At 27.4% G+C, this 24,328-nt stretch overlaps 2 protein-coding genes across 2 annotated transcripts; both read left to right on the forward strand.

The window, feature by feature from the left end:
• The first annotated feature begins 10,282 nt into the window (after window positions 1-10,282).
• On the forward strand, window positions 10,283-10,940 carry LOC105801420 (transcription factor PRE4). The gene is made up of 2 exons (XM_012632722.2): window positions 10,283-10,481; window positions 10,708-10,940. Exons 1-2 carry the CDS (start codon window positions 10,368-10,370, stop codon window positions 10,861-10,863), a joined length of 270 nt encoding a protein of 89 aa, XP_012488176.1. The 5' UTR covers window positions 10,283-10,367; the 3' UTR covers window positions 10,864-10,940.
• Window positions 10,941-21,315: 10,375 nt separating this feature from the next.
• On the forward strand, window positions 21,316-22,761 carry LOC105801419 (transcription factor PRE3). Its single transcript, XM_012632721.2, has 2 exons — window positions 21,316-21,710; window positions 22,446-22,761. The coding sequence occupies exons 1-2, from the start codon at window positions 21,582-21,584 to the stop codon at window positions 22,593-22,595; spliced, it is 279 nt and encodes a 92-aa protein (XP_012488175.1). The 5' UTR covers window positions 21,316-21,581; the 3' UTR covers window positions 22,596-22,761.
• Window positions 22,762-24,328: the final 1,567 nt, after the last annotated feature.

The raw sequence follows: 24,328 nt of genomic DNA on the forward strand, positions 1-24,328 counted from the left end.
TAATAATAGCTAAAAGAGGCATCTGTGGAGATCGGTTGTTTTCATTGATATTACGTAATTCGTAGGTTTATCAATTCAGAGGAATCTATTTGATCTCTGGCAATCATTGATTTTGAGTATAGCAGTGATTTTACGACTCGGATAACACCCCAAAGTCACCCACTCGTCACTAATGAAGAAACAATCCCACATGATTAAGTAGAAAAAGCAAGCGATATTTAAAAGGAAGGCTAAGACGTTGTCCGTTGGCTGAGTTGGGTAGCGCCTGCTTGTAGCCCGAGTGGGAGCATAAAAGTGGTGAGACTCTGGGTCAACTAACTGAATCGGTTCCATTGAGGCCCCTCTCTGGCTCGCCCGTTCCAAGCAAGGAGTTGAGACACGGGTCTTGTACGAAGGTCCGGGTCTCGTGTCTCCTATAGTGGAAGGAACGCATGAGGCTGGTTTCACAGAGCCATCGATAACTTCCCGCCGGTGCCACTTGAATCCACAATGGCTCTGTGGGGTTTCCCCTAATCGGACCACCGCTTTTTGTTTTGTAAACTTAATTCAAAAAAGTTATCTCTATTATTTTATTTTTACTAGATTATACTTATATATATTTCTTAGAAATGAATGATATATGTCTTTTTAAATAAAAACTGATTGTTTCTATAATAAAAAGAATTGTTTTAGGTAAGTTATTTTCACTGTTTTAAATATAAATATATTAAAATAAAACTTTAATTGAATGGTAAATTTAATGTTTTATTTATTTAATTGGTCGAGTTTAAATCTCACCATAAAAAAAAGATTTTATTAAAATAAAATATTAAAATACCCTAAAATAATATAATTTATTTTTAAAAATGGAAGGACATTCCGTAATTTCTTAACCGATTTGGTGACCCGATTGAGAGTAACATGACTCAATAAACACATATTATATAATGATATATTTTAAAAATGAAATACATGTTTTTTTATAGAAAGAGTGTTTATAATTTAAAAAAAAAAAGTAGCTTAAAAGAAGTTATTTTTAAAAATAGTTTATAGCAAATTTAAAACCCAAAAATAGTCTTATAGTTTAATTTTGTTGTGGAGTTATATTAGAGTGGTGCCTAAGGACCTGGCTCTGTACCTGAGAATTGGGGATCAGGAGAGCCTGGATTGGTACTTCTTTAGCTGCTGCGGAAGACGGATTTGAGAGAAGATCGCGTGGTGGTGGATATTGCATCCATTGCCAGAATGGGAAGCCGCCACGGTGCCATCATTGTTCTATTTGTATGTCAAATTTAGATCTTCCAGTTCGCTTTTGGATTTATTATATCCATTTAAGGCGGAACCTTGTTGTCATGTAATAAAAAGAGAAAAGAAATCAGACTGGTAGAATGGTGTAAGATTTAAAGGTTAAACTTATTTTGTGAACTTTTTAGATTGAATTGGAAAAAGGGTGAATGGGTAGCTTTGAATGGGGAGATTGTTAGTTCCTTAATTGAAGGAGATGAACTGAGATTTTAACTTTGGCAACCTTTCTTTTGTAGATTTTCAAAACTATCTCCAAAACCATTCTGTGGGATATTGCTACTGATTTCAGTTGGCATAATTGAAGTATGAGAATGTGTCAAGCTGATAGCATGAAATATGACCTTCTACATCGTGTTTTTTCTAGGTCAAAGATGTGTTCTCAAGATGGACCACCACTGTGTCTGGGTGGTGAATTGTGTTGGAGCATGCAACTATAAGTTTTTCCTTCTTTTCTTGGTTATTTTTGGGTTTTAAATTTGCTATATAGATAACATAACTCAATAAAACTATATATTTTATTACTTTTGGTAATCTTATAATAGAATTTATTTTTAAGCATCTTATATGTTATATTATTTTATCTAAAAGACTCTCAAAATGGTTATTTATATTAATTTTAAACCTTTCAAAAATTTAAAACTTTTAATTAGACCCTATCAGAAAAATCAATTTTAATTAAGCCTTTAAAATTTTTAAAAATTTTAATTAAACTCCAAATATTAACCCAATATCCATCACTATAAAACTACTCCCGACTCTATGATAAGTCACTTCGATATTTATTCTTTCGAACTGTACAATGTATGAAATCAAGAGTCACGTTAAAAAAATAATAATAATTTCCTTGAGGACATTCACATCAAAGCTTCGCCCTTCACATGCATCACTAGGGTTTAGTAGGTTTGTCCAAAAGCCTCAATTTTGATCTTTTCAAACGACTCTGAGTTAAATCATTTCACATTACATGAAATAAAATTTCTTTTATTTAAATTTAATTATAAAACATAGCTAATATAATTATTATCACCAGTCCAAAGTCCGAATAGATTTGAGCCAGATTGTAATGAGCTCGCAAGATCAATTTGCAGGTTGAGCTCGCTTTTCTGTGAGGTTACACGTGCATAAAAGCTTATAAATATGTATTGAGTCTAGAGTAGGATATATATTTGTATGCATGGAACTTGCGTAACATGTCATGTCAATAAACAGTACTCCTATTATATAAATATACAAATGCTACTACCGGTAGAAGATAAAGAAAAATACTCAACAAATATATAAAAAATTTAAATTTTAAATAAGTAAAAAATTTAAATAGGTTAAAATTTACATCCTCCTAATTATATATTTACAACTGGACATTTAAATATAAAAACACCCCTCGTGAAATGAAATATTGGGAGAATATTCTTTCCATTGCGCTGCTTTCATGTTTGAATGTTTCATGACGTGGTGCGGTTAGAAATTCTCACCATACTGCTGTAGAAATTTTCCAACTGTTATATTGATGCGTTTGAACTCAAATATATATTTAGATGATGATTTTAATCTCATTATTACAATACTTAATCTATTATTATTATCTCGAGACTTTGGCACCTAAAAAATTATAAAATTATAAAATAATAAATAATAAAATTATATTTTGATGTCAAAATTTTATAATTAAATTTTAACCCTAAATTGTTTTTATTAACTTCTAACTATAATAATTAATCGAATTATTATCATTATGTTTAATCTCATAAAAAAAAAAGCGAATGTATAATTGAAGGGTAGGGGCCGTGCACAAATTTTGATTTGGAACATAAATTAGGCGACGTGGGATGGTCCCTCACAGCAACTAAGTGATCCACTGACATGCACATGGACATGGCTTAAAATGCACAACAACTACCTAGAGAACTTGCGGCAGAGGTACTGTTTATATAGCTCGGGCTTTCCTTATAGGCTTCATAATTTGTCAATATTGTGTGTACTGTATCTATGTTGTCGTGAAAGGGAAGGGGGGGGGGGGAATAGGTTGAACGTACATCACATTGAGAAATTAATTCATATGGGTATCACATAGCATTTAGATTTGTTTATAAGTTTGGCTAGATTGATTTTTGTCGTAATGATAAATTTAATTTTAGCATTTATATTTTTTGCTAATTTGATTTATATTTTTAGTTTTAATTTTTTTAATAGAAATAATGACTAAAATATTAATTTTTTAACAATATTGGCACTGGAACTTACGTGGCAGTCCATGTGTACCTTATGTTAACATAATATTACTTATTTTATATGTAATGTGGATTGTTATATAAGCTGTCATGTTTAAAAATTGAACGTTTTAGCCAATATTTGTAAGTGTATTGTGGTTGTTACACTTGAAAAACAACAACAACAACAACAACAAAAAATCGACTCTTTTTGAAAAATTGATGCTAAAATTTATGTCTTTTTAAAAGGTCGAAGGCTAAATTCAACTAAATAATAATAATAATAAAGGCCAAATTGACAAAATATGTAAACGTTATGGGTCAATTTGTCATTATGCTTTTTTTTTAAATTTCTTTCTACTCATGCTCATATTATTTTGTTGTTATGTTGTAATTTAAATTGGATTTATTTTGTAAAATTATTGTTTTTATACAAATGTTTAAAATTATTCATAATCCCTCTCTGTTGTTGTAAAACTATTGTTAAATACTCAATTCAAAAGACCAGTTTTATTTAGAAGTGTTGATTAGCCGACTACCAAACTTATATATGATATCAATATCAAACATATTTGTTTAAGTCGATTTAACTTGAAATACGAGTCATAAATTTTATCTAAGCATGTTCATATTTCAAATGACTAATCTAAACTAGTTTAAGTTCACCTATATTTTCTTTCTCAAAATATAATTATATAATTTAATATTTAATAATTATATATATCCTTTATTACCATTATATTTTCTCTTTAATTAAATTTTAAACATAAATAATTTAATATTTTTTAATATTTACATTATATACAATATATTTTATTTTCATATTTATGAATTACAACATATGTAAAAGAAAATTACAAATATTATAAACTTGAAATTAAATTATCGAAATAATTTTTTATCAAAACTATTTTTTTATCAAAACTTTCACAAATCTCTCCAAATTTCGAATAATCTTTAAGAAAAATATCTAATTGTATAATTTTTAGTTGAGGGCTGAGTTAGAAATGATAATTTCTAAACATATATATTATTAATATTAGGGTAAATATCATAAGATATCCTCAAATATGAATTAAATTTTAAATTAATCATTAAACTTTACAATATTTCTCAAAATATGAATGTCTTAACAATCAGATCATGTGGTTAGCTTAGTCAATGCTTTGTGCATTAAGGTGTATTGGTGTGTTGAGACGGTTGACACCTTTTTTTTTTGTTAAAACGGGGTCAAATTGGATTTTTAAAAATGAAAACGAATATGGGAGTCGCCACCAATCCTTTTTGATAAGGTGTGATCGGGCCACCTTGAAATGTGGTTGTTTTTAATAAACAATTTAATTTTATTAAAACAACGATTTTGGTCCACGAAATTTAGAAAAATGGGTTCGGGAGTCGGTTTCGTACGAGGAAGGGTTAGCACCCTCGACACGCCCAAAATTGGTACTTAGTTGATTAATTAATATCTTAGTGTCGAAGATTGGAAACTTTAAAGAGTTTTAAAATACGATCCTTTATTGGAATGTTGAAAATTTTTGGGAAAATGGCATATTTCATGTTAATCGAGAAAGAGAATTATATCCAGTAAGTTAGGACACAATGTCTTGAATTCTCGATGCGCAAATGAATGCCAAAATTTACTTATTTAGAAGATTTTTAGCTATCTCGGATTTGAAAAAGGAATCATGCCCAGTAAGTTAGGACACAATCTTTTCTTAATTCCTGAGATTGTTTAATACTTGAGTTTGAAAAGATTCGTGTATTTAAATCTATTGTGAAAATCGAAACCCAGTAAGTTAGGGTAAGACCTTCTCGAATCTAAACTCTAGATATCACTTATTCAAAAATCATAATTTATGCATTGAAATAAATTAATCTAACACGAAATAGTAGAAATGAATCACGGTATCAATATGTGTAACAAAATAAAAATGAATACTACGATGGTATAAAGATAATATACCTATATATATTCTTTGTATTTTAAAATATACCTATATATATTCTTTATATATATATACCTATGTATGTATACACAAATCATAAAATATAAAAACTATGTATGTAAAAGGGTATATTTTAAAATACAAAGAATATATATAGGTATATCCACACGTATGTCTTTTATACTTCATAATTTCAATGTACATATTTATATACATACTTTATATTCTTTATATTTTTTATAATTTTGTTTATTTCCTTCACTTATTTATTTATTTACGTTTTCATTTATATTTTAAAAGAATGTCTTATTTTTATTTGCTCTTATATTGTATGTTATTGATTTGTTTTTCTTTATTTGTCTTAATTTCGTTGTTATTGTTCGTATTATCTTTATACCATCGTCAGTATTCATTTTTATTTTGTTACACATATTGATACCGTGATTCATTTCTACTATTTCATGTTAGATTAATTTGTTTCAATGCATAACTTATGATTTTTTAATAAGTAATATCTCGAGTTTAGATTCGAGAAGGTCGTACCCTAACTTACTGGGTTTCGATTTTCACAATAGATCTAAATACACGAATCTTTTCAAACTCAAGTATTAAACGATATCGGGAATCAAGAAGAGATCACGTCCTAACTTACTGGGCATGATCCCCTTTTTTCTCAAGTTTTAAACGATCTCAGGAATTAAGAAAAGATCGTGTCCTAACTTACTGGGCATGATTTCTTTTTCAAATCCGAGATAGCTAAAAATCTTCTAAATAAGTAAATTTTGGCATTCATTTGCGCATCGAGAATTCAAAACATTGTGTCCTAACTTAATGGATATAATTCTCTTTCTCGATTAACGTGAAATATGTCATTTTCCCTAAAATTTTTAACATTCCAATAAAGGATCGTATTTTAAAACTCTTTAAAGTTTCCAATCTTCGACACTAAGATATTAATTAATCAACTAGGTACCAATTTTGGGCGTGTCGAGGGTGCTAACCCTTCCTCGTACGTAACCGACTCCCGAACCCATTTTTCTGAATTTCGTGGACCAAAATCGTTGTTTTAATAAAATTAAATTGTTTATTAAAAACAACCACATTTCAAGGTGGCCCGATCACACCTTATCAAAAAGGATTGGTGGCGACTCCCATTTTCGTTTTCATTTTTAAAAATCCAAGTCGACTTAACAAAAAAATGGTGTAAACAAAGACATAATTAAAATCACTCTTCTACGAAGACTTTTTCATTGAAAGCACAATTGCAATCTGAACAACAATAATAGTTTGCTCGCAATAATTTTGCTTTAAAATAAGTTCTTCTATGAACAAGACAAATGCTTTCTAGATCTCATAAATAAAACAATAACTCTTTGTAGGGCTTATGTTTGGGGTTTGTTACTGTCCCTCATAGTAATGTTATCTGCAAGGTTGAAACATGTGTTCTCTAATTGAGGGTGCGATATGATTTATCATTGCACTCAACACTTATAAGTATATCTCTAACTCTTTTGATTCCTTTAATTTAGCTTAATAATAAAATCGAAATAAAATAACAAATAACAAATATATTCATCTTGTAGTTTTCCAAAAACCCAAATCTCTTTAAATAAAAATTTTCAATCACATTAAAAACTTTCGAACTATCATTACTCAACTTTGTTTTTTCCACATTTTAACTTTGATAAAATACTACTAAAAGTCTTTGTTTTAAAGAATCCAAAATCCCAATCAAAAGATGTCAATCAAATATAAATTGACATATCATATGCTAAGTTATAGTTGGAATTACAGCTAGTACACATTAATAGTATCAAAATTTCATTCAAATGACTAAACAGTAGTTTAGATGCTATCATATCTAGAGCAGATTTTGGTGGACCAACTTGTAATTTTTTATTTATCTTATGAAAGCAAAATTAATGTGTAAATATACTACGGTAAAATTCAATATACAATAGAGACTGCACAGAGGGAAAAAAAAAAAAAAAAAGGGACAGTTCCTTGGCGTGAAATAAGCGGACAGAGGGACAAAGGTACCAATTAGGTAAAACGTCAACATCTGTACTTTCTATAAATTTAAAACCTGTTTGGTATCGTTTAATACTTTTAACACTCTCTTTTTAGGTTTATCATTATTGTGTATTTATAATCGTATTTATTACATTTACTAGTCCATTTTGATTTGCTCTTAATTTATATTAAAATAATTTTGACATACTCAAATATTTAAATATTATTTTAATTTTTTATCATATTTATTTCGTGCTGTGGCAGAACCAAGGGCAAGCAGAGGCCCCGGCAACCCTTAAAATAAAATTTTTTTCATTTAGGTTCTTTATAATTTATAAAATTTTAAATCATTAATAGTAAAATTATACTTTAACCTCTAAAAAATAATAAAAATTTGATTTAATTCTTTAAAAATTATAAAGATATAATATATTAAAATGGTGAAATTATATTTTTACTATCGTAAAAATATACTATTTAATTCCGTCGCCAAAAATTTTTTCTAACTTCGCCAGTACTCGTATTGTCGTGTATGATATTGTCCATGTATGGATTGTTAAATCATTAGATTCTTATTTTTCTCACTGGTCATATTTTACACTCATCACATAATAAATAAAATCTTTGAAAAAAAATAAAAATATTCAAATTCATTATTTCAAACATGGTTCTGAATTTTCTTTTTATTAGACCGATGTTGAGCATCTACTCTAGCTAACACTCGTTCAAATTTAGATAATATAAATAAAATAACTTATATTAGGTATATGCTCATGGGTCAGGATATTCATTTAGGCTTGAAGGCTCATTTAAAATTTAGGAGGGTTTGGACAAAAATATTAGACCCGAAAAATGAGTTTGGACAAAAAAAATAGGCCCATTTAAAATATGAGCAGGGCTCGAGCTTGAACATTCAAGACCTGGTCCGACCTGTTTTAAGTTTATAATACTTCATATTATGTTATTTTTATATATTATGTAATTTAGAACACATTAAAAAAAGCTTATACTAAATATATAATACTACTTTTATGTAAACATTAAAATAATTTTAAAATAAATATTAAAATAAATTTCAAGAAATAAAAAATATATAAAATTATTAAAATAAAATAAATATTTTTTAAAAAATAAAATGGACGTGCCTAAAATGAGTTTAAGTTAGTCTTTTACAAATATGGGCAGGTTTGGGCAAAATTTTAGATCCAAATTTCCGGCCAAGCTGAGCTTGGGCAATCATAAAATATGTTAATATCAAGCTTAGGCCCAAACCGTTGCCCATGAGCACCTCTAGTACTGGTATCGGTATCGGTCTATTTCGATGTACTATTTCAGCTTTATCTCTATTTCTAAAAAATATTTGATATATGTATATAAAAATATTTACAAATATCAAATAATGAGATTAAATAAATCTCGAATAAAATACTCATAAAAAAAATGAAGTTTTGGTTGGAGTGGTAAAAAATATTTTTAAAATGTTGGTGGCATGATTCAAATCTCACCATAGGTAAATTTTACGATAAAAACATATAAAATACTCATAAATTATATAAAATATTATTTAATAAGTTTCACAAATACAATCAATCATTAAACAAACTCAAAATAAAAAAATATTTCATAAATTAAATAACAATATCATCCCATACTATGCATATTGTTCAACAAATCCAAAATAAATAATAAAATTTAATTTTAAAATATATTTTAAAGTTACTTCATAAATTAAATAATAATATCATCCCATGCTATGCATATAATTCAACAAATCCAAAATAAATAATAAAAATTTAAATTTAAAATACATTTTAAAGTTACTTTTTTAATACCAGGCAGTACACCATATTCTAACCAGTATCAATCAGAGTATTCCAACTTATAGGACTACTACCAAAACAAAAATTAGAATAACATAATTAGTAGGGCACGAAGGGCAGTTTTCAAAGACTTAATTAGTAGAGCCTTCACCGTATATGACAAATGGTATACTGTTTGAGTATGTGACTGTGTGAAAGGAACAGTGCTTTTGTTATGAATGTTTTTATCATGCTCTAATTATATTTCATCCTTCTACTTCAAAATTTTGAGAAATTAGTCCCTTTAATTTATTAGAATTCAGTATTTATACTTTACAGAAACTGAAAGCTAGTTCAATTGAGTAATGATGTTAAAATTCTGGTTAAAATATGTTATAAGTCCCTATACTCTTCACAAATTTGAAATTAGTCTCTGCATTTTTATTTCTAGGAATTTAGTTCCTCCACTTTTCAAGTTTCAAAATTTAAGTCTAGCAGTTAACATTTTTAAAATTATGTTGTTAAATTTAGGTTCATTACAATGCCATTTTTTTAGTCGCATGGCTACCAAGTGAATATTTTTATTCCAAAATGTCACACCAACAAATTTAACGATATTAAAAATTGGACTTGAATTTTAAAATCTAAAAAGTAGAGGGATTAGATTCCTAGAAATAAAAGTATAAGGACTAAATTCTAAATTTATGAAAAGTAATCTAATTTCTTTTGTGAAACTGCCAACATGGAGATCAACAGTTTAGCAATTTATACGTAAGGAATTAACAAAATATGCAATTCAACAATTAGCAAAATCAACAATTCAAGTTCATATATTCACTCACAATTGCATTAACTTTTCAATATTCATAAAGTATAATGATCGAATTCTGATAAATTAAAGTAAAGAAACTAATTTCTCATTTTCCATAAAGTAGAGGGATGAAATTTAGAATTAAACCATTTTATTAGCTATATAGAAAGATATGTAAGTAGTTGTGCAATCTCCCATCCTAAACTCTATTTATAAGCATTGCTTGTGGCCTCTCTAATCTTAAAAATCCCCCCACCCACCAATTTAATTTCGAAGTCTTTTCGAAGGGTTATGAGTGTGTGTTAAAATGTCTAGCCAACGATCAACTAGTTCCAACAAGATCACGGATGATGAGCTCAATGCTCTCATCTTAAGGCTACAAACATTGCTCCCACAGCTTGATCAAAGCCGCCATGGCAGGGTACACGCCCCATCTCTTTCTCTTAGGGTTTAAGATATCTTGGTATCTAAAAATCATATCGAGATCAAATTCGAAATTAGAATCGAGTCACACTTATTTTGTCCATTAACAAAAAAATCAAGACATAAAATTTAACGATGATCGAATTTTTTTATCGTTCAATTCAACATATTATAAATTATTAAACCCTAAAATAACCTTTAGTTTGTATGTTTCTTATTATTAGGTATCGGCAGCGAAAGTTTTAAACGAAATATGCAGTTATATCAGAAGATTACAAAACGAGGTTGATGGTTTAAGTGGAAGACTGTCTCAATGTTTAGATTCCATGGATTTAACTGGTTTTGATGCAGAGATTGTTAGAGATTTGCTGCAACAGTAGTAGCAACCCCCTTTTTTTTTTCCTGTTACTCTTTCATGTTTCTGAAATTTACATGAAAAAGAAAGAAATTATATATCTGTCATGCATGTTTCATATGGTAATTTCTTAAATTTTTATCTCCATCTTCCATATTTGTCCTAAAAATGCTAAGGTTCTTTGGGAGAGCCATTTTCATTTGAAACTATATACTTTCTTATTGTGGGTTACAATAATATTGTAATTTCACTTAAATTTTAAGTACATGTGCATATCCAACTTGTATATTACACTAATTTTATTGACATTGTAATTTTGTTTTTAGTATATCAAGTTGAAATTGTCTGTATGTTAGTGTTTAATTTATATAATTTAAATATCTTCATCCTCGAATTCAAACTGATTTTTGATGCTTCATTTAATAAGTTAATAAAATGACATGATTAATATATGAAAATTTTGAATGCTTTGATATTTGGGAAATATATTTTATTATTAAATATAAAATTCTAAATTTTAAAAACAAGATTAAGAAAATAAAAAAAACTAAATTCTAAATTTACCTAACCTATTAATAAATAAAATTTTATGCTTATTGAAAGGTTTAAATTTTGACATACAAGTTTTACAAAATTAGTTAATTTTAGAGCTAGAAATGATTTGTTACTAAATTTGAATTTAAAAATTTTAGTTAAAACGGTTCATCACCAAGTATAATAATAAATATTTATTCAAATTTAATCATGTGTAACACCCTCATATCTGACCTGACCGCCGAGTTAAGGCGTCAGAATGTCACATTCGTTGCCGAAGCAACTACTGAAAATTTCTGATCAATTTATCTTATCATTTAATTAATGTAGATCATTAACTAATTTCAGTAATAATTGAATTTACAATAGAACTAATTATGAGTTAAAGGAGCTCATTAAAACATCCACAGTTGATCAAAGGCCAAATTGTAAAGTTCATAAAAAATTTTGAACTGTCGTCGTGACGTCGTCTCCATTTCCTACAAGTTCCATGCTTTATTTTTATTTATTTATTTTATATCATTACCTGAACCGTATTCAGATGTCATAACAACTTCATTTTACATATCATCCACTTACATCTATTTCTAATCCCAAGTCCTCATAAAAACATGATATTCAATTAAATATAACAAAGTTTATAAAATGAACACAAATATTAAAATTTTACAAATAAGACCATTGGAGGACTTGCACTTGCAAAATTAGTTTACCCACATTATGTATATTTCATATTTATTTCTAAATTGTGCCAATCAATTTAATTCTTCATAAAATTTTAACAACGAATTCGTTTAAACATACTCATATGTACCAATCATCCCATCACCTACAACCATTTCAAAACATTTCAAATTCATCTACTATATATATTCATATATTTTTCCTCCTCCTCCTCTCCATTCCACATCTAACATTATATATAATTCCACTATTTACTTATGTGTTCATATCAAAGCTATCCATTTGAGTCATAGTCACTAAATTATTTATATATTAAGCTAAAGAATTCTAAATTAAGACCCGCTTGATGTTTGAAACTAGACTCAAATATATTTTTACCATAAAATTTCAAAATTTATAATTTAGCCAATAAGTACAGTAAAATCTTCAGATCTATCATTGTTCTGCTGTTTGAAAGCTTCGACCTTTCTTTACTACTAACAAAAATTCATATATCACATAATATGAAATTCTTTTGCTTACACTGTTTCTTCTTTGTAAAACTAAACTCAATAGGCTTTAATTTCATACGTCAATTAACCTCTAATTCAATTTCTACAATTTTTAGAGAATTTTCAAAGTCAAACTACTGCTGCTGTCTAAAACTATTTTAGTGCAAAATGTTAATAACCAAGAGTATAACACCCTCCTTTCCTTTCTCTAAAATATTTCCAATCACGTCCTCTTATTTCCCTTCACTAACATATCAAGAACATAAAACCTTATATAAGAAAACTCTACTTTAACATCATTTTCATGCTTTTTCAATAATATCAAACTTAAAAATATATTGAAATCTTGATGTTCTTACCTTATCCTATTGATTTCAATCTTTAACTTTATTTTCTCTCTCCTCCAACTTCCATTCTCTTGTTCTCCATAGCCTCCTTATCACTTTTCTTTCTTGGTGATTATGAAAATTTCTTGAAATTCTTGGTGAAAATGGTGGATTTTTGGTGGAAGGACCAAATTGTAGAGACAACAAAGTTTTCTTCTTCTCTCCCCCTCACATTAAAATATTAATAAAGTAATATTTTTTAATTAAATAATTATAAAATATTATCAAAATATCTCCAACATCATCACTGCCTTCTAAAGTTCTCTCTCTTTCTAATTAACCATTTTGTCTTTTATGATCTTTTAAAATTTCATCATTGAATTATCACTTAATTTAATAAAATTATGATTTAGTCCTCATAATTCTTCACCTATTTAATTTGGTCCCTGCATGCCAATTCCATGTCATAGAAAATTGGATTATTTTCAATTTTGGTCCTTCAACTTTTTATTTTTACACTTTGATCCCTAAATGTTGAATATTTACACTTGAGCCAAAAACTTTTCACATATTTACAATTTAGTCCTTACTTTAAATCAATATACTAAAACCTACTGCTTAATTATTATTATTATTATTATTATTATTATTATTATTATTATTATTATTACTCCTCAATATTCTCTTTTATCATCTTTATAACATTTTCTCATTTTATTGAGAAAATCAATTATACATCGTGTCAAGCTTCTTGATTTAACTCTCTTTTGATATATTGTAACTTTCATTTTCTTTGATCTTATACCTTTTTTCACTAAAATTTTATCTCATATTATTTACGACCAATAAGGGTTTTGAGGATGTTACATTATGAAATTAAATAAGTTAATTATACTCAATATTTCTTTATCATCAAATTAATCAAATATAAATATTTATTCAAAATAAAAGTATAATAAATTAATTTTGAAATTAAATAATTTAATTATACAAATTTTGTGAGGTTGGTGTCATAAAATGGACTCTAGGATTGATAAAAAAATCAAGTTTAAAAATTAATAAATAATACTATGACCTTTTTTTAATTTATTATAAAATAATTTATGTAAAGCAACTATTTAGTTCACAATTAAAAATAAAATAATAGATTTACAAAAAATAAAAGGCGTTGATCCGATTAGGGAGGAGTGACGGAGCCAGGGAATGGTCACTTTAAAGCAAGACTCCGTGAGGGGACCCAAAGTCCAACCACCCTATTGACCCCACTTGGGTTACAAGCAGGCATTATCCCACTCGACGGGCAACGAGGGTCAACCTGCTTTTTTAAATACTGCTTATTTAAAGTACAATACCGATGTGGGATTATTTCTTCATTGCACGTGCATCATGACGAGTGGCTGATTTTGAGGTGTTATCCGAGTTGTGAAATCGCTGTTATACTCAAAATCAATGATTGCCAAAGATCAAATAGGTTCCTCTGAATTGACAAACCTATGAATTACATAATAGAAACGAAAACAATCGATCTCGACAGAGCCCTATTTTAGCTATCATTATCACACACAATACTGGATTTGCATTTGTTCTTTTTGTCTATACAAAGTTCCATAGCTGCTGGCTTTCATCACATACATTGAAACATTAAACATTAGTTTAGAATCAATTCCTATTAATTAAAAGTGAAAAACTTGCTGCAATTTAGACAGTGTAAAAGTCTGTTCCATAACCCCATAGCCATAGGCCTCAGCTTCTACAATATGTACTAATATAGGAAATGTGTGATGTATCCTATACGGGTTTTTCATATTTTTAAAAAAATGAAGAGTCGAAATAACATAATATGCTGAAACGTGAAAAAGCAACACACATGCAATCCTTTCTCAACTCGCTTCTAAGCTTTTCTCTCTAGTTTTTCAATTCCTTCAAGTGTCATAACTGCAGCCCCAGACACCATTACATAATAAGAATTTACACTTGAAAACAACCAAATATAATATTTAGCCTGCTTTTTAGATTTTATTAAATTAAAGTTAAAGGTTATAATTTTATATATATGGTAGTGGGTTGCAATTCAATGAATTCATTAAGTCTTCCAAATTATGAATAATTTAGTTAATTAGGGTTTTTTTAGGGGGGAATATTATGTTTTGTTTTACTATTTTGGAGAAGGAAACATGTCAAGTTGCTCATGATCACTGACTTCCAATTGCAAATTGAAACTAACTTGTGGTTGAATTAATTCATGTAATTAATGGTGGTCCATCTCAATTTGTTGCTCAAATATTGTTGCAAAAGTTTAAAAAGGGGAAAACCCTTCAACACTATATTGAGCTCAAACTATTTAAACATGTAACAATAGTTTGTTGAACTATTTTTCATAAATTATTCGAGGTTAAAGTATTTGGGAGGTCCATATATTATAAAAATTAGATTAAATTAATTTTTTTATTAAATTATTAGATGGGTAAATTAATTTTTCAATTATGTTTTACTAATTTATGTAACAATATGTACTTTATAAAAATTTTTAAAAAACTTATAAATTATTAAAAATTCAAATAATAATAATAAAACCCGTAAAAGTTTTGTTAAAAATTTTCCACATCACCAATAAAATCTACATGAACTATCAATTGAGTTGTCATATCAATACGGTTAAAATTTTAACAATTTAATAAAATTTTTCATCCAAAAATATAATTTAACTAGATTTTGAATGTTGAGGGCCAAAGTAATAAAAAATTAAGACCAAAATAACAAAAGAGGTAAATATTAGGAGTTGAATTTATAGTTCTACATTTTCATACATACATATAATTATTAGTTTTTAATCCTTGTTTATAAATAAGATATTCATAAATAAGTAGTTTCAACATACACGAACAATATTCATAAAATATATTAGTAGGATTGTACCTTTTAGTGTATTATTTTGTAATTTTTTTTCTAAATAATTGAAAGAAAAAGGTATGATAAAGGGTATAATACAAAAATCTCTTATAAGTATTTATTCTAAATTAAATAAGAAATTTTAATAAAAGTAAGAATCTGTTATGATACTCATTATTACCGACTCGCTACTTAATTGAGTCCTGACCCTGACTCGGACCCGTACTCTATACGGTTCGCATGTAAGACACTCGCACCCCTTTATAAGACTGCATGATGTGGGTTCGCACTATCATATAAACACATGTTAGCCCTAGAGTAGGGTACGTGTCGACATGCAGAAGAACCTACCTACGATATCACATTCATAAATAATAACTAAATCATATAAATACACAACTTAACCCGTCTAAAAAAACACATATAAAAATACTCAAGAAAATGGAATTCTAATAATAAGAGAGAGATTTACAATAGCATATCTACCACATAGACAAATGCATGTTACCTTTTAAGACAATATTAAGTTAAATTAGTTAAGTAATCATAATATGAACAAAAATTGTACAGAAATGCATATGCTAAGAAGATCATTGTAGACCTTTCTTGGAGTCTCAAAATTTTATTTTAGAATCATCAATTAAATAAATATTATAATATTTTATATTCCGAGGAAAACTAAATAATTAAAGAAAAACGAAGGGTGGTGGTGGCATTGACGCACAGTCCTCGCTGGCCATGGGATGAATGTCATGTGCGCCCTAATTGCACGCTGAGCACTTCACTCATCACTCTATATTTAACATCTGAGACTGCTCAGATAGATACTTTCATCATCAAAATCCCAATACTATTATAGTTAATATTAGATTTTGATTTTGATTAATTTAAAATTAAATTGGATCAAATTTGTGAGTAAAAAATCTTTTGGGATAATTTTTTCTATTCATAAAATTATAGACTAGGGTTTTTTAGGGTTTGTTTGGTATGAGAAAACGAAAAGTGATTATACGTTTTAATTATTTAATTTCAATTTTATCTATTATTATAAATATTTTTTTTTTTACTTATTTTATCATCTTTTGTATCAAAGCAAAGCTTTAATCACCAAAACGCATGGGTGAAAAAAGGAGATGTGAAAATGCATTCGACTGCCTGTTTTTCTGAATTATCTTTAAATTTTTAAAAGGAAACATTTTTAAAATTTAATTTGGTCTTGTTAAAGGAGATAAACTCTTTTAAGGGTTTAAAGTTGTCGGGGGAGATGTAGTAAAAATGATTTTAGGAAGAGTTGAGATTAAGTTGTATATTTGTAAGAGATTTAAAATATAAATTTTATCCTTGTATTAGTTTGTATCTTTGTACGTTTCAACTAAATTAAAATTCTAATATTTGGGGGACAAATTGTCAGTTTATCATATATGAAATTAATATTTTATGAATTTTGGAGGGTCTAAAGCTACAATTTCTCATTTTAAGGGGGGCCAAGGCCCTGTCTGCTCCCTCCCTTCACACCCTAGTCGACAGACCCCTTAACGAGTTAATATTGTTTTAAGTTGCTTGACTGTTGAGACATTAAATTTTAAAAAAAATACGAGAACAAAGTTAAAATAGATTATATGACACACGATCACCTATCAAAATAAATGATTTTCGCTTAATAAAAATTTAACTCATACCCTACAATATGAAATGCTACCACTTAAATTAACCTCTATAAAGTTGAGAGAAAATCTCAAACCGTTAGAACACTCCCTATAAAAAAAGATCCTTCAACTCCTAACCAATAATATTTTAAAAACTTGCTCGAAAATATAAAAAGAAAATCCTGATGATTGAAAAATTTTATAATTCATTTCCATTACATCTTTACTGCTGCTGTAGTATAAAATTCTTAATTTCATCATTTCCGAAGTGATAATAATGCATACCCAAATCATTTGATTTTCCTTAATTAATTAATCAAAATCTCTACCCTTTTCGACTATTGGCGGTCACAGGCACGTGCTTATATAAAAAAATGCATGCAGGATTTGTTTTTTTAATATTATAAATTAATCGACTGGCAAAAGCATAACTACTAGGTTTGTTGAAGAATGGATCAAATCTCACATTAATCTCTTTTTTTTTTTTTAAACTTAATTTCTCACTAAACATAATGCCATCCCCTTGTTAATTAATCTGGCAAACCAGCTGTTTAGTATTAATTAATTAAATTTATTTAATTACTTTAAAGAGTGAATCATGGAGGTACTTTTAATAATTTCTTTTATAAATATTAACAAATAACAGGTAGGCATCAAAGAATTAACGTACACTAACAGTTCATGACTGTGTTCTTAATGGTGAAACTATGTTATTAGTATTTGTATTATTTTTAAATTACATATTTAGTCTTTATACTCTAATTTAGTCAATTTTAATTTCTATATTTTTTCAAATCTTCCAAGTAATCATTTTAGTCGTAATTTTTGAATTTTGAAATTTCATTATTAACTCAAATAATAGTCGTTAAATCCATTAGTTAAAATGATGTGGCTTTTTTACGAGTATTGTGTGGAAATAGTAAGTTAAAATGATATTACACGTGTGATAATATATTTATCGCATAAGATTTTGAAAATAGCCAAAATTTAACGTTATCGTTTGATTAGGATTGAAGTTTCAAAATTTGAAAGGTGCAACGACTAAAAATGATCAATTAAAGTGCATGGACTAAATTCATAACTTACGCATAGTATTAGTCAAAATTTTGACCTATTCTTATTCTCTCTTGCCAAGTCAATAAATAAAATGATTAAATATCTAAGAGGTCCTTGCACTATAGAGTCAACAACAAAGTAGTCGACATCGCACCGATAGATACATCATTCTTTTTCTACTAGAATCGATTTGTATTGATACTAGTATGTTTCAATGTATCTTTTCGTATCAATTAATATTTTTGAAATATATATGCATATAAAAATATCTAAAAAATGCACAAGGTTAAATGAATTTCAAATATAGATACGCATCAATAAACTTCATAAAAATTTGGATCTTTATAATTTTTAGAATATTGTATAAAATATTATTTTTATTTTTAAAATTTTAAAATTCACTAATCAAAGATAGACACGTGTAAAATTTTTTTACAATTGTATTTATATTTTGTGCAATTTTTATAATATAAATGTAAATAGTGCTCACTTTTGAATCTGTTATCAAGTTTTTTTTCTATTTTCTAATAACATAGGGATTAAATTATTCTATTTATTTTAATACCAACTAAATCACTAATAATCCTATAATACAATAACCTCATGAATATTTTATTCCAAAAAATACACAATAAAAAAGACCCTAACCCCATGATAATTAACTAAATAAAGTAGCAATATTAAAATTAGTTATTCTGGTCTGTTCAGTCCGACGAGTCCCCTCAGCTATCCCTACCCTAACCCAAATTATTGGGAAGAGCCAAAATAAAATTAAGAAATCATGTTCCATTTATTTTTCAATATTTAACATTAATTATACATTTTCACCAATAACGTCTTGACCTGATTATGGTCTGAGGCTTTTCAATTTTAGTTTCGATTATTTCGATTCTTAATTTGTTTGTAATTTAATCTTATTTTAAATTTATATTTTAATTGCTTGAATATATTAAAAGAAATACATATTTTCACTTTCATGGAGTTAAAGGGATTTGGAGATTATTCCAACACTATATTATTTTTTCTAAAAAAGTTAAACTTAGACACATATTTTAATATTGATATAAAAATATAATAAAATTTAAAATTCTCTATCGGATACATGTTTAATAAAGGAAATTGGGTTTAAGCCGCCGTTCACCTCACAATCCATAGATCTTGGCATCATGAAAACCATGAACCATTCCAACAGGAACTTTAATCCATATTGTTAATACAATGATTTCTGAAAACATAGCATAAAAAGTAACATTTTATTAATAAATTTAAAATTCAATTTTTAATATTCAAAATTAATTAATTATCAAATGTAAACACTTGAGTTTGGGTCCCGAAATAACACGTGAGCTGACGTGCAAAGAACATGGCGTGTGTTCTTTTTGCTTTCCTTAAGATTTGACCAGTCAACCTTCATAACCTTACGTTAACTACCCTTAATTTTCTATTTTTTTCGTTAATTAAGATTAATACTTTGATCCACGAATCCAATATTACTTACGAATCGGTGGACGAGTCCTTATAATTATGCATTAATATAAAATTTCATAAACATACCCCGAAAAATAGTGAATTTTTTATTCATCCAATTTTATTTTATATAATTCAATGATTAAAATTCGAGCTTTCTATGATCAATTTTTATTTTGTATAAATTCCTTTCATTTAATGAGATTTTTAAAAAATTTATTCTAAAAATATTAATGAATTGTTGAAATATGTTGTAAACATTTCATTACTACAATATTTAATGTGTAATAAATAATTATTTTTAAATGTAAATATATTTTGAATAGAAGAAATATATATTTATACAATCCATAATAGAAAAAAAGTCTTTAATCCAGAATAGTAAAATTATAATTTTTAAAAAATTAAAAATAATAATAAGTTAATATAATAATAATACATTTTAACACTTAATAATAGATTGCATCATATCATGTCAAAATCCAACATCAACCAATAAACCACAAGGACCATACAACATTGTAACCTAATGAGGATAACCACTTATATCACCTAAGGTGCTTCCTAAACAACGAACAAACTAATAAACTATTCTATCAGATTGTAGCTCCGTCACTCATCGTTAGAAATCAAATCGATATGCGTAAATCTTCAATTTCGTTATATGCATATGTCATGTACGGATTTTATTTAACTCTTGGTTTATTGTGTTTTGTACTAATTTAATTTTACGTTGTAATTAGTTAAACATATATTTGTATTTGTATTGTGCTTGTGGATACAATGTATTTACCATTATTCCATCAATAATGATATCACCATTTCCATTAGCTTGCAATTTTAGCTCTTTATGAGAGCCAATGCTTTAGTTATTTCTTTCAATATAACCTTTTTTTTGCTGTTGAAATTTGTATCAGACAATGACTCATTAGTAAACCGATCATTAACCAAATTAATTGTGATGTTCAAGTTCTCACTAGAATAGAGAAATAGAATAAAACATTTATTAAAGACAATACCGACTAGTTGAAAATTTTATTAATTTCTAAAATACGACACTTTGAATATTTCTTTTAAAAGTTTAAAATCCCATAATAACCCTACAAATACATTTAAATTTAAAAATATATATATGTATCTCTTCAAATTTGCGTGAAATACAAATTTAAACCATACATACTTCAAAAAGAAAAATAAAAAAACCCAAAAAATTAAAGTTAAAAGATAGCTTCAAAATAAAATGAAAATGAAGCGAATTGGGAACAACCCCAATGAAAGACAGGATGGCATATCCAAGTGTGGGTTTTGATTCTTTTGTTTGTATTTTATTGTTCTTATTTATTTTTCCATCAAAACCCTATTTAAAGACAAAGAGGCATAAGCATTCTCCCATGCAAATTGTCCCCCCTTCTCTCCAATCTCCAACACACCTCCACTAGCTTTTCTCACTTGAGAGTTTAAGCCTACATTTCACACCAACTAAATCTCTTCCTCCATAACTTGTCTCCCTCAACACCATTCCGTCCTGTTCCTCATCTCCTTTTTAACTTACTTTTGCATTAATTTGCTTTCACAAACTCCCCACCTATATATATTGTAATCTGTGTGTTTGTTGAGAATTAATCTCATTAGATCAGATATATCCATAAGATGTCAAGCAGAAGGTCAAGATCAAGGCAATCAGCAAGTAATTCAAGAATAACTGATGATCAGATCAATGATCTTGTTTCTAAGTTACATCAACTTCTTCCTGAGATTCGTAACTCCCACTCTGATAAGGTATTTCAACTCCCCTAACCCTTCTCTCTCTCTCTCTCTCTATATATATATATAACTTTTGTAATTTTCATTTAAGTATTATTAAGTCTTGAAAACTGGGGTTCTTTTTTTTTCCTCTGACAAATGATTAAGGACCAAACCCTTGTTTAACTTAACTAAAATAAAAAGAAAAGAAAATTGGGTGTAAAATTCAGACAATTTCCCATGCATGTATTTGGCTTTTTACTTCATCGAGAAATGGAGGAATAAAAAAGTTATCAAATTTGGAGTTTCTCTCGGTTATTTTTTTTTTCTCTGTCACTTTGCACTAAGCTCGAATATAATAAACTACAGACGGTGATGGATCTTTAATTTGATTTTGGATTTAAACTTAAACTATATTTATCTCCTCTCTCTCTTTTTTCATTTGAGGTATTTGATCATATTTACTGATATATATATAAAATTTAGCAGTTTATGATTAAAACTATAAATATAAAATACGTTAAGTTATAAAGTATGAACTTATATATTTGAATATGATATTTCAAACCTTTTTGTTCTTTGATGTTGATGATAAACAGCAATTAGATTTTAATTCATTGTAACTTATAAATTGATCTCACAAAACAAATCAAATTAACAAAGAACTTTTATTATTAGCGACGGAAATAGCGGCATAACTTTTAGCGACGATATTATTGTTATTATTATCAGGGACTAAAAGTAGCAATTTTGAACCTGTTGGATTGACAGGTTTCAGCGGCGAAAGTGTTACAAGAGACCTGCAACTACATTAGAAGCTTACACAGAGAGGTTGATGACCTTAGCGAGAGATTATCAGAACTACTAGCGACGACTGACAATGCCCAAGCTGCCGTAATTCGTAGTTTGCTTATGCAATAAAGATCACTTAATTAATAAAAATGAGGGTTAATTTTTGTATTAGGATTTTTATGGCTTCACTACTTTAATTTTATATTTTTAGAGTTTTCTTAATTTGTCTTTCTTTATATTTTTGTTATTTCTTTGCATTTCTTTTCTAATTTATGCTTTTATTTTCTTTTGATTACGCCTTTGTTAGCTAAGAACCTAAGTTGAAACCCAATGAGTAGATAATCTTTGTGCAAAGCTTTATGTGTTAATTTAGAAATAATTTTAAACAAATTTTAATTCATCCATTTTAAATTGATGTATTACCACTTGAATTAATACTTAATAAAATTTAAATAATTAAATAATTAAATATTTTTTTCTCAATAGTATTCCAATTAACCATCATCCATGTTGATAAGTATTTATTAAACAATATTAAATTATGTTGAAAAATAAAATAATATGTAACAAATATATTTATAAAATATTTATATAAAAATAAATAAGAAAAATAGTAAAGATTCTCAAAATCATAATGTCGCCTAATCAAATATCCGTTTAAGTAAGAGTAATTAAAAATAAAAGCGAGTTGAATATTGATTTTTTAATCATAATAATCAAAATATATATAAATCTGTTTATATATTCATAGTATTACCATAATAAAACAAATCAAATATCCAAAAATCTGCCACACATACTGTCCACTAGAAAAAAATTTAATGAAATATTAATTAATATGTAAACATTAGAAAGTAGTATGTATAACTCAACAAAAGAAGTTGATTAAATACAAAATTATCTAAAATAGTGATTAAATAATTTGTGGTCGGTGCTTATTATTATAAAATAATAAGAGAAAAGTGATCTTGATCCACTGATCAAGCTTCTCTCAACGTGCAAACGTGATGAACTCACCAATTTCAAGACATTAATTAAACCAAACCAGTTTTCTGCCAATTAATTAGAATGGTAGTAATTGTTAATTACTTATTAAATCAAAAGTGCTCAAGTAAAATATCTGTCTTGGGACTAATCTGTATAACTTATCTTAAAATTTACTCAGCAGGTGTGTCTACTCATTCTAAAAGCTACCTACAGTTAATTTAAGATATTCCTTTTGTTTGTAATGAAGATTGCAATTTAACATTTGAGTTTTAATTTAGTTGATTTCGTTGTTATTATTATAATAATAATAATGATTAAATTCAAACGTTATTTTATTTATGGATTAAATATTTAAAGAAGATCGTGATATTTAAGTTAAAATTTTTAAATTTAGATTCAAAATATTTGTATTTTTCACAAGTAACATTTTTGAAGACAAGTTTCCATAATTTTTTCAATGTTGACATTGTCGAAACCGTTTTTTGAAAACAAAAATTTTGTTCTCGACTTTAAAAATTAAACTGGAGTCGCCACCGATCCTTTTATTAAGGTGTGATCGGCCCACCTTAAAAAAATATTTTGGCCTACGAATTTTGAGAAAACGAATTCGGGAGTCAGTTACGCACGAGGAAGGATTAGCACCCTCGCAACGCCCAAAATCGGTACCAAATTGATCATTTAATGTCTTAGTGTTGAAGGTTAAAAAAGATTTTAAAATCAACTCAAATGATGAAATTTAAAAAGGATAATCAATCGTTCAAGTCATGTAAAGAAATCGAGTCCCAATACGTTAGGGTACAATTCATTATAATCCCCGAACTTTGAATATCACTTTTATTTTATGCGAAAATCTTCATTTCGAGAAAGTAACATGT

Source organism: Gossypium raimondii, chromosome 11, assembly GCF_025698545.1.
Source record: "Gossypium raimondii isolate GPD5lz chromosome 11, ASM2569854v1, whole genome shotgun sequence".
NCBI classification, from domain to species: domain Eukaryota; kingdom Viridiplantae; phylum Streptophyta; class Magnoliopsida; order Malvales; family Malvaceae; genus Gossypium; species Gossypium raimondii.

Coding starts and splice junctions, on each gene's coding strand:
- LOC105801420 (XM_012632722.2), top strand. CDS start 10,368: ATGTCTAGCCAACGATCAACTAGTTCCAACAAGATCACGGATGATGAG. Junction 10,482..10,707: donor ATCAAAGCCGCCATGGCAGG/GTACACGCCCCA, acceptor TCTTATTATTAG/GTATCGGCAGCGAAAGTTTT.
- LOC105801419 (XM_012632721.2), top strand. CDS start 21,582: ATGTCAAGCAGAAGGTCAAGATCAAGGCAATCAGCAAGTAATTCAAGA. Junction 21,711..22,445: donor GTAACTCCCACTCTGATAAG/GTATTTCAACTC, acceptor TTGGATTGACAG/GTTTCAGCGGCGAAAGTGTT.